The sequence below is a fragment of the Mustela nivalis genome, assembly GCF_964662115.1.
Source record: "Mustela nivalis genome assembly, chromosome: 8".
Lineage (NCBI taxonomy): Eukaryota > Metazoa > Chordata > Mammalia > Carnivora > Mustelidae > Mustela > Mustela nivalis.
In genome coordinates, this window is record NC_139027.1 from 23,585,548 (window position 1) to 23,596,058 (window position 10,511).

General features: G+C 50.6%; 1 protein-coding gene and 1 long non-coding RNA gene across 3 annotated transcripts in view; one reads left to right on the forward strand and one right to left on the reverse strand.

Annotated features, from left to right (window-relative positions):
* LOC309871789 (glucokinase regulatory protein-like) overlaps positions 1 to 2,152 on the reverse strand; it is a 61,674-nt gene extending 59,522 nt beyond the window's left edge. For both annotated transcript variants that reach the window (XM_082745230.1, XM_082745231.1), the window contains exon 1: positions 1,877 to 2,152. In XM_082745230.1, the coding sequence (XP_082601356.1) occupies positions 1,877 to 1,903 (27 nt within the window). In that variant the 5' untranslated portion in view covers positions 1,904 to 2,152. The remainder of the gene's footprint in view (positions 1 to 1,876) is intronic.
* A 3,360-nt stretch (positions 2,153 to 5,512) lies between these two features.
* On the forward strand, positions 5,513 to 6,993 carry LOC309871839. Its single transcript, XR_014315515.1, has 4 exons — positions 5,513 to 5,626; positions 6,035 to 6,218; positions 6,360 to 6,513; positions 6,934 to 6,993. It is a non-coding gene; the product is annotated as an uncharacterized lncRNA (long non-coding RNA).
* The last annotated feature ends 3,518 nt before the right edge of the window (positions 6,994 to 10,511 follow it).

Sequence of the window (10,511 nt, forward strand, 5' to 3'; positions counted from 1 at the left end):
AAAGTTAAAAAAAAAATATGAGAGAATACGAGGGGGAGGAAGATTAAGAGAAAAGAGGATCTAATGGGGGTAACACTTTCCCATATACTTGGTCCCATATACTTGGGACCTAAATCCACCCGGTGCTCCCTGCACCCACAAGGTACAAGAAAGAAGCAGAAGCTTCAGGGACATGTGCATATCCAGTCCATTCCTGGTACTGAGGCTCCCCATAGGGGAGAATCAGAAGTCCTCTGATACCTTAAGGGGGAAGTCCTAAAGCTCGTCCCCCACGCTACTCTATGGGCACTGCTTTGGGACCCTGAAGGGCCGTCTTCATAGGCCCTCTGGGCCCTGCCTCTCTGGAAATCTGAATTCATTCCTTCCCCCGGGCCTGGTGCCGTCCTCACTCAGGACTTTGGGGAGTGAGCCCCTTGTGCTCCCAGCCAACCTGCGGACACGGATGGGCAAACTGGGGTCACAACGTGCAGACCATCCACAGACTGGGAGCAATGGTCTTCCTGCCCTGAGCCTCTGGGCACAGAGCGGTCTCCTTTCTTGGGATAAGCACAAGTCAAGGGACTGGAGGACCAGACCAAGTGCTCGTCCTGAGTTTACTCACGGACTGTCAGAGCTGAGGAAAGGCAATTCCTCTCTCAGCGCCTCAGTTCTGTTGCCTGCAAAATGGGGGGCATGGGCTAGTGTTCCATGCGTCCCTCCCTGAGGAGTCCCCAAGCTGCCGCCCCGGGCTGTGCATGACAACGTGAAGAGAGGCCATAACGCAGAGTTGCAAGCTTTGGGTCTGTGGTAGAGAGAGAAATGTGCCACCTGGATCCCCTGTCACAGGAGGACCCACTGCCCAGCTGTGGTAGTGGGGTCGGAAGATGGCCTCTAGCCATCAACTCCTTTCGGGATGGCACAAGCCAAAGAGAGCCACCTCTTCCAAGACCGTGTCCTACCCCAGGACAGCTCACACTGTGGGCCTAGCAGAGCCAGGAAAGGCAGGCCCTGGAATTTTGTCCACTCCAACAGGTAGGATTTGCTCCCCAGCTCCCCGTAGGACTGGCCAAGATAGGCGGAGCCCGCCTCTCCATGAGACTTCCTTCTGGGCCCACTTCCGCTTCTCCTGCCATTCCTGGGTATTGGTCCCAAACCCTGTTGCCACATCTGCCTCTGAAGAACCCATCCGCCACAGCATCCAGGCACCCCCAGAGTGGCCAGGCACCTCACCTTCAGATCTGAAATCCTGGCCACCTCGGACCCAAGAGTGAGAGAAACAACCGGCGTAGTGGCTAGGACAGCACGTGTGGCCAAAGCTACAACTTGGGGTTGTCCTCCCATGCGAGCCCAGATCCCTAAAAGGCAGGACTCCCTTCCCCTCAGACTAGCTCCTCTGCACTTGGCTTTTCCAGTAGGTGGTGCCAGTTTTGCAGTTCTGGCTCAAGACATCCAAGGTTTCTCCAGTTGCCTTTCTCCTCTGCTCCCACAGCCAAGCAAGTACTGGGTTCAGGAGGCTCTGCCTCTGCCCCGCCTCCTGCCACCACCTGCCTCTGGGCTCAGCGCGGCCTCCCACTTGGGCCACTGCCACAGCCCCCTGCAGACCTCCCTCTCCGTTTCGCCCCTCCTTTCTGATTGTCAGATGGCTATCCCGGTGCAGGCTCCTACCCCTGGGATGCCCCCCTCTGCTCCCCCTCATTGTTCTGAAGGAGGAAGGAAATGCTAGACGTGCAGGAATCACCCCAGTCCCCTACACCTGCTCCCCCCGCCCCCCGGCACTGGGTGTGGGGTGTTCGTTGCTGCTTGAGACAAATGCCCCCAATAAAAACAAAGGTGGTAAAACAAGGTGAATCGGATGAGAAGTTTCTGCTTCCATATGGATTCCGCGTTATTCCCTTACCTCGGACTCCGAAGACTGAGCGCTCATTCAGCGGCGGAGACGTCGCTTGCTGCTAAGCACCTGTGCCTGCCTGTGCGGGCGTGTAGAGTCCCAAGAACAGAAGCGCTGGGCGATTTGCTGGCACTCGACACCAGGGGATTGAGAAATACTCTGTAATACAAATAGCTTTAAAATGTCCGCGCCCCCATGTGTAGACGGGCAGCTGTGCGTGTGGGAGACCTAGACCTGCCCAGAGAAGTCTGGTATAACCTCCCTGGGCTGCCGCCGCTAAGCCGTAGCTGCACACCTGTGTGCTTCTAGCTAGGGTGTCGGCAGGTGCGAGAGTCAGTGCAGATACTTCGAGAAAGTGCTGGAAAAAGCGAGAGATGGGATGTCATCCTTCTCTTCTAAGAGAACTGGCTTGGCCTGGCTTTCTCAGAAACCAAGAGAGGCTTGCTACTCTTGCTGTATTTTCCTGTTAATAAGCAACAAAACAAAGTAATTGCTGTGAGTTTCACTTTCCCCTCTTTGAGCTATTCATTTTCAAGCAGATCCCGTGGAGGATAATTTAATACCGCCCTTGTCTGCCAAGGAAGCTGAGTGCTTGCCCCTCTTGCATCCTTACTGTGCCGTGACCTGAGGCCAAGGAACATCAGGCCCATTTTACAGATGAGTAGAGTGAGGCCAAGAGACCTGTTCATTCTCTTGTTAAGGATGTCAGACAAAATCATAATCTGGGGTGTAATTCGTTAATCTTTATATTTTCTTCTTCTTAACCAGCAGAGCCACCCAGGCACCCCTATATTTTCTTCTTTACAAATCGAGAAATGGATAAGCATTGTGGAAGATTATTTCCTGCACATGAAGGGAATAAAAATGAGAATGACCCTGGGGAGTATGTGTGAAGGGGACCCTCGCTGGGGTGGAACTGGAAGGAAAGTGAGCCGAAGTTCCCATCGGCATCCTCCCCAACCACTCTGAAATTCCGAAATTCCAATGAGCAGGTGGCCAGAGCAAGGAACACCCCCAATCTCCAGAAAGACTCAGCGCACAGGATGCTAGCTTTTCTCATTAGTAGCATCAGAGACACTAAAGCATAAAGCTAGATGGCAGCCTCAGGTGAAACTCCTTCCACTGGTCTGGGTTTTGTTTGTAAGAGGAGGCCTGGATGAAAAGGTAGAAGACAGGGGCCCACTCAGAGGGCAGGTGGGGAGGACAGGGCAAGGTTCTGCGGTGCTGCAGGCTCCAGCCACCCCACTGCCCCCAGGAGCTGGCCACGCTCCTGCCTGAAGCTAGATTGTACCACTCCATCTGCTCAAGAGCCTTAGAAGCCCTGGGTGGGAGCCTCTGTGCCCTGAGGGCCTCATTAAGCCTGTGAAAAGGCATATGGTCTTTCTCACTGTCTGGGCTTGTCCAAGGCTCAGGCGGGGGCAAGATCTCTCTCCCGGGGTGCACCTGGGCTGCTGGGCCTGGCCTGGGCCTGGACAGGTGCACCCAGGCCCTGGGCCCACTCAGAGGAGTCCCCTTCAGTCTGAAACTCTATACCTTCTTTTTGTTTGTTTCTTTATTTTTTGTTTTTTGTTTTTTTTTTAGAGTTTATTTACTTATTTGACTGAGAGAGCGCAAGGAGGCAGAGAAGCAGGCAGAGAGAGAGAGAGGAGGAAGCAGGCTTCCCACTGAGCAGAGAGCCCAATGCAGGGCTCGATCCCAGCACCCTGGGATCACGACCTGAGCCGAAGGCAGAGGCTTTAACCCACTGAGCCAAGCAGGCACCCCTAAAACTCTGTACCTTCTTAGTGAAAAGGGTCTGCTGAGACTCTCTCCCACCACTGATCAGTGGACTTAATCCACTCGAGGGCTGTGGCCAGATCGCAGTTGGGGACAAGGATTCCAATCAGATCCCTCCAGAAGGCAGGCCCACTGGTTGCAGCTACCCCAGCCCTTCCGGGGGGTTCACTTCTTGCTCTGTCTTACCATGGCCTGGTTTCCCCTCAGATTTCTGCCACCAACCATCATCACCCCTGTGACCACAGAGCTCGTTCTTCTCACCCACTTACCCGGCCTGAAATGCCATCGTTCGACGGAGGCCACGGGTGTATCACAAGCATGTCTCTCTCACCATAGTGTGAATTTATGCATCAGATCAAGTGTGCTTGTCTAGCAGCTGCGTGGGATTGGGAAGAGGAAGCATGGACTCTCGCATGGGAAAGCAAAGCGTGGCTTTGGAGCTTGCAAGGCTGTGATGAAGGGAGCCCGGGTTTCTTCAGATCAGCGGGCAGGCCAGAGAGAGGTGTGAAACGGGAGGAGTGGAAAGGGGAAGTCTCAGAAGACGCGGTTCACATCAACTCCATCTGACCTACTTCACATTTCTGCTTGGGCGCCACCTAACTGGAAAAGAAATGCTGATATTCACTCAAATAATGAAGAGGTGAGGGTGACTGGATGGCTTTGGCGGACAGAACTGACCGATTTTTTTTTTTCTGCTAGAAATTCTGTGCACAATCCGTTCTGCAGAGTTCAAGGACCTTTGCTAACAAACAGGCATTCTGTTCAGCATGCAAACTTGGACTTGCCAGGGGGTGGGGGCCTCCCGCGCTCCCTCCCAGGATCAAGATTCTTCTGCTCACTCGTCATTCCCAGCACACCCCTGGCACTTTCTCACCCCTGCGCCTTTGCTTTTGCTGTTCTTGTCCTAAGGACTGGCTTTCTCTGGCTTCTACCCATCCTTTGAGGCCCGCTCGATGGTGTCTTTTCTCTTTAGCTTTTCTTGATACCATCCATCCATTCATTCATTCAGTCAGTCCTTCAGCAAATGTTTCCCGAGTGCCCACTAAGTACGAGGCAGTCTTCCACTGATGAAGTCCAGCAGTAAACAAAACAGACAGACTCAGCCCTTACCCTTATGGAGCTTGTATTCTGGTAGTCAGCACCCTTCTTCCCAAGACAAAAATAATCACGCCACCCCCCAAGGTCACATGTCCAAACTGCAGTAGTTATCCTATGGTCTTAGAAGGGGCTGGCATCTGGTCCTCCCAATCTCCTCTGTGATGTACCCCATGCCAAGCACCGGAAGCAGCCCTTGATTTCTTTATTTTTTTTTAAAGATTTTATTTATTTATTTGACAGAGAGAGATCACAAGTAAGCAGAGAGGCAGACAGAGGGGAAGGGGGAAGTAGGGGGCTAAGCAGAGAGCCAATGGGGCTGGATCCTAGGAATCATGACCTGAACTGAAGGCAGAGGCTTAACCCACTGAGCCAGGCACCCCTTGATTTCATTATACAAGGAATTAAGGAGAGCACATCTGGTAGGAAAGGGAGAGGTAAGGGGGTTTTTTTGTTTTGTTTTGTTTTTTCTTTTCTTTTCTTTTTACGATTTTATTTATTTATTTGTCAGAGAGTAAGAGAGACAGAGAGCAAAATCAGGGGGAGCAGCAAGCAGAAGGAGAAGCAGAGTCCCCACTGAGCAAGGAGCCCAGTGAGGGGCTCTATCCTAGGATCCCGGGATCATTATCTGAGTCAAAGACTTAACCCACCTAGCCACCCAGGCATCCTAGAGGCAAGCGGTCTTTTTTTTTTTTTTTTTTTTTAAGATTTTATTTATTTGACAGAGAGAGAGACACACACAGAGAACACAAGCAGGGGGAGTGGGAGAGGGAGAAGTTGGCCTCCCATCAGCAGAGAGACTGATGCCAGGCTGGATCCCAGGATCGTGGGATCATAACCTGAGCCAAAGGCAGATGCTTAAAGACTGAACCACCCAGGCGCCCAGAGGTGAGAGATCTTACATGCAAACTCATATGCAAAACTTGTACGCACAGCACGTGTGCTATTTTTACTCGGCCTTAGTATTGCATAAGGGATCACTAAAGCAGTTTGGGGAATTTATCCTAAAGCCGTGTTATCCCGGTAGACACAGGGTTATATCCCTCGGGGTGTGTTTATTTGGGATGGATTGGGGGTGATGGATTTAGGAGAGCTTAAGTTCCCCTCAGGTGATTTCTTGGGAGCCACCCCAGTCAGGTCCATTGTAGCTGCCCAGGACCCGGTGGGACTGTTGCTGAACAGGCAGGAAAGTGTAACATGGACCCGGCCATCTGATCCCAGGGCCGGGCACTGTGTGGGTGTGAAGCACACTTGGGACTCCAGCGAGCTGGTGTGAGCTCGGGTTACCATTGGCAGAGGCCCTCTGAAGGAGCTGCTCCCGGGCTCACTCCTCCTCCTCGGAGCCCTGGGGATGAAGCCAGGAGGGCCGCAGCTGCCCCTGGAGGAAGCAGGGCGACATGCTGTATACTTGAAAAGAAAACTGAAAGTGCCTTTCTTCACAAGAAACTATTGTGTTTTCCTCTTTTTTCATAACCCACAGGTATGACAGAGTTCCTCTGGTCCCAGGCTGAGGGGGCGGGGGCGGGGCCGGGGGGGGTGGTGGTGGTGGGGGGAGGGGGAGCCAGAGAGGTATGAAGGGAATTTGGATTGTTCCGTGGTGCGTGTTCTTTGTCTAACTCAGGGAAGGTGTCAGCCAGCTGGAGCCCACCCCGAGGAGCCCCGTGCTATATGATAGGGTCCTGGTGATAGGAACCTCTCTTCTGGCTGTTAACGTGCATTCCTGTGTAGATGTGGAAAGAGAGAAAGCATGCCGGAGCCGGAGCTAGGGTAGGAATGTGAGTATTTCCTTAATTGGACACGAGAGCCTTGAACTGGTTCCAGTTTGGGTGTTTTCTTTCAAGAGCCTGGACCCCAAAGATTCCGTAGAGTTTTCTTTCTCACAAAATCCCTTTGGTTCAAAGGCCCCTTGATAGAAATAAAGAAAAAGCCAGGGCTGAATCTCTTTGATATTTGGGAAGGCAAGATTCCAGATCGCAGGCTTCTTTGCGGGGTGAGGAGGTATTGGGTGGAGAGAAGGAGACCCCTCCTAAGATGGTACAGGGCAAGAGTGCCCACAGGCTTTCTGTCAGGCCTCAGAGCCTGGATGGGAGGATGCAAAGCACTCTCCCCTCGAGCATTGATAGAAGAAATTTCTCTTAGCCTTCTGAGTGTTCTGAGAACTCAAAAGATTCCTCTTGCCTCCTTTATTGCTTTAGGAGTCTGCAGCACAGAGAAGCCATGCCACAGGCCTGAGAACTCACAGCAAGTAAGTCAAAGGCTAGAGGATTTTGTCTGGTAGGTTTGGTGGTTTTGTGTGAGGACTAGTCACCTGATGGCTTACGTGGGAAAGCAGCCCACAAACAGGCATTGGCCATGTGTCCAGAACCCAGGTGGACACTTGCTGTGAGGCACCAAAGACGAACTCGTAGAGGGTGAGGGGTGATGTGGGGACACTGGGAGCACCCACTGGGCAGAGCTCTGCTACCTGCCTCTCATGTCTGGCACTCCCCCTCCCCCACCCAGCACTGGAAACTTCAGTCAAGGGACTCCAGGGGAAAATGGGGCGGTCTGTGGGAACTGAGTGAAAAACCAAAGCAGATACAATCAGCTCTGCTGAACCCCATCTTTTCCCCCAAAACACCTTAAAAACAAGCCCCGCGTCTGCTCAGTGCTTTCCAGCTTACCAAGTGTTTTCATAACACTCTCTCATTTCATCCTCACATCAACCCACACACATTCTTGCCTTTCAGATTTCTTATGTACTCAAATGAGTTTCCTTGAAAAAAATTGGCTAGAAACTCCCCTTCTTCTACTCATTTTTTTTTTTAAACCCCAAGACTTTGACTGATATCTTTAAGAAGCTCCCAGATTCCCAGGGTGGGAAACTTATTTATTCTGCCAGCCCTAGCCGACTGGGTGGTGTCCAGTAGTTCTGGTCTTTGCTATTGGAACTACATTAAAAAACAAAACACTTATTTGTTTGAAAGAGAGAGAGTGAGCAGGGAGAGGGAGAGAAGCAGGCTCCCTGCTGAGCACGGACACCGCCCCACGATGATGATGATGATGATGATGATGATGATGATGATAGTGACGATGACAATGCCGGCAGCGACAGTGATGATGGCATGGGGGGGATGGGAAGGGGCTCGATCTCACAATCCTGAGATCATGACCTGAGCCAAATCAAGAGTTGGATGCTTACCTGACACAGAGCCACTCAGCTGTCCCCGGAGCTAACATTTTATATTCAGCTTGTAGTTGATCTGTTAAAACAAATAAAGGCACAAGGGCTAGGATAAGCCTAGGACTGTGGGGAAAACAGAGGCTTTAGAACAAAGACCCAGAGTCAAATTCTAGTTCAGCCATTTGAGAACTATGTGGCCTTGGCCCAGTTACTCAACCTCTCAGAACCTCTCTCTCTCCATCTGACAAATGGGACAATAGTGCCTATGTCTTAAAGTCATCATGAGGGGTAAACATGCTAGCAGATGCAAGCGCACCTTAGGCAACAGCTACTTTGTGAAGTCCCTTGGAGCTGAACACAGCACCGACGTCACCACTGCTAGGCAGGTTAAAAGGAATGCTGTCTTTTTGCAAGGCTGGAGGGAGATAAAGCATGGAAATACACTGCAAAGGAATTTAGATGGAGACTTTTTTACTCAATGAATAATTAGCTACACGGCCTGCATACCTGCACAGGGATGCCACGGGTAACTGAGTACCTTTTATTATTTTTTTTAATTCTTATTTTAGGTGCAAGAGAAAAGGAGCTGGGAAACTGGATTTAGGCGATGTTGGAAAGCAAGGCGGTTCTGATTACACTTGGATTTTTGTTGAAGCAGAATTGCAATTCGACTCTTGAGTCCCTGAAGCAAAGGCGGCAGAGGGAGAGGTGCAGAGGGCTGTTTAGATCCCTGAGCGGTACACAGTAGGTGCTCAGGAAATCCCAGTGGTGGGCTGATAGGGTTCGGAGAGTCCAGATCACGAGTTTGACTTTCGCTGCTGACTTCTTGGCAGAGGCATAGCACTGTAGTGGAAAGAACATTTGACCAGTGGTCTGAAGGCCTGCGTTCAGGTTCCATCTACACCATTTAATAGCCTGGTGACCTTGGATGTGCCATTTAATCTCTTAGGTGTCTTCTCACCTGTAAAATGAGGAGACTGGATTCGGTGATTTGGAAAGTCTCTTTCAGCTCTAAGGTTCTGGGGCTCTATGTTCACTTCACTCAGTGGTGTTTCTGTTTCTTTATTTGAAAGCAATAGGGATAGAAACCTATCTCATAGGATATTTGGGAAGCCGTGGTCAGTCTGCATGTTTAAATACCCTGTGTCTTTACAGGTATGATCACAGCCATGTAGCAGAGTAGCTGCGTGATCTCCGGCAAGTGCCCTAATTTATTTCAGACTCTGTTTGCACACTCTGGGCCAGGGACCACATATTGTGCTATGGGACTCTTATTACATTCTTAGGAAAGCTGAGATCATGAAAATGCTTTGAAAACGGCAAGGCACTACATCAAGTATTATGATTGTGAAATGGCATAGTTGTTATAGTGACATCAAAGTGTAGCCCCGTGCCTCCCCTATTTTCATATGAATGAATGTGTCGCCATGGTTTCAGAAAACAAAGTGTACATTTGGGGTTCTAACCTAAGGCTTGCTTTCCACTCCAACTTATTGACAAGAAGTAAATTTCAGTTAAAATGGGCATTAATATAAAGTTTCCTCAAGAGCAGGCATCTGGGGGCACCTGGGTGATTCAGTTGTTAAGTGTCTGCTTTTAGCTCAGGTCATGACCTCAGGGTCCATGGATGGAGTCCCGTATCGGGCTGCCTGCTCAGCAGATAGCCTGCTTCTGCCTCTCCCAGTCTCCCTGCTTGTATTCCCTCTCTTGCTGTCTCTCTCTGTCAAGTAAATATATAAAATCTTAAAAAAAAAAAAAAAGAAAGCAGGCATCAGGGAGTTACCCCAAGGTTCTCCAATGTAGGGGATTTTTCAGGAGCCCAGATATCTGCTGGTGGAGACCTTACATCCCCACCCTCTTCAAAATGAGGCCATTTTAAGGGTGTGTGTGTTGCAGGAGTAGGGGATAGCTTTCTGAGTCTAGAAAGTTTTGCAAGTAGTAATCATCAATATGTAACTGGGGGGGTGGGTATTGGTATATGAAAATGGTGAGTCAGTCTTTCATCCCAGGCCTTGCCAGGGATTGCTACTAGGGAGAAATGGCAGAAGACACGAGCCCTGCTCTCCCAGGGCCGGCATTAGTCCCTGGAAAGCCACAGTGTGTAATCCAGCTCTCCGAGCACGGGCATCTTCTTTGACTCCCTAGATGACTACATGTCCCAACCAACCTTTTGAGAACTTCTCCCCCCTTGCAAAAGGCACAAACAACCCTGTTAGCAGTAATCCCGTACTGCTAAGTAATCCCCTTAAGCATGGGTCCACAGGAGCTCTGGTGCCCCCATCAGTTCGCCATCTCCCCAAGGAACACCACAGAGTGGCACTTGGAAGCATGAATCAATTTCTCATTTATGGTATGCGGTGGGGTGGGGGTGAGCAGAAGCTCCTGAATTTCTCTAGTTGGAAGGATCAACTTGGGGGTGGCGATCAGGGAGTGAGGGGTTGTCTTGGAGCTGTGTTTTCATAGGAAGTACACTGTTTATTACTCAGGCGAGACATGTATGAATGACCAAAAATAGCAAGGTTGTTTTTATTTAATCCTTGTCGTTATTTTTATTTGGGTTAGCTTGGGAGGGCTCATGAAAATTATGAGGGCCTCCTCATGGTCCTGCCC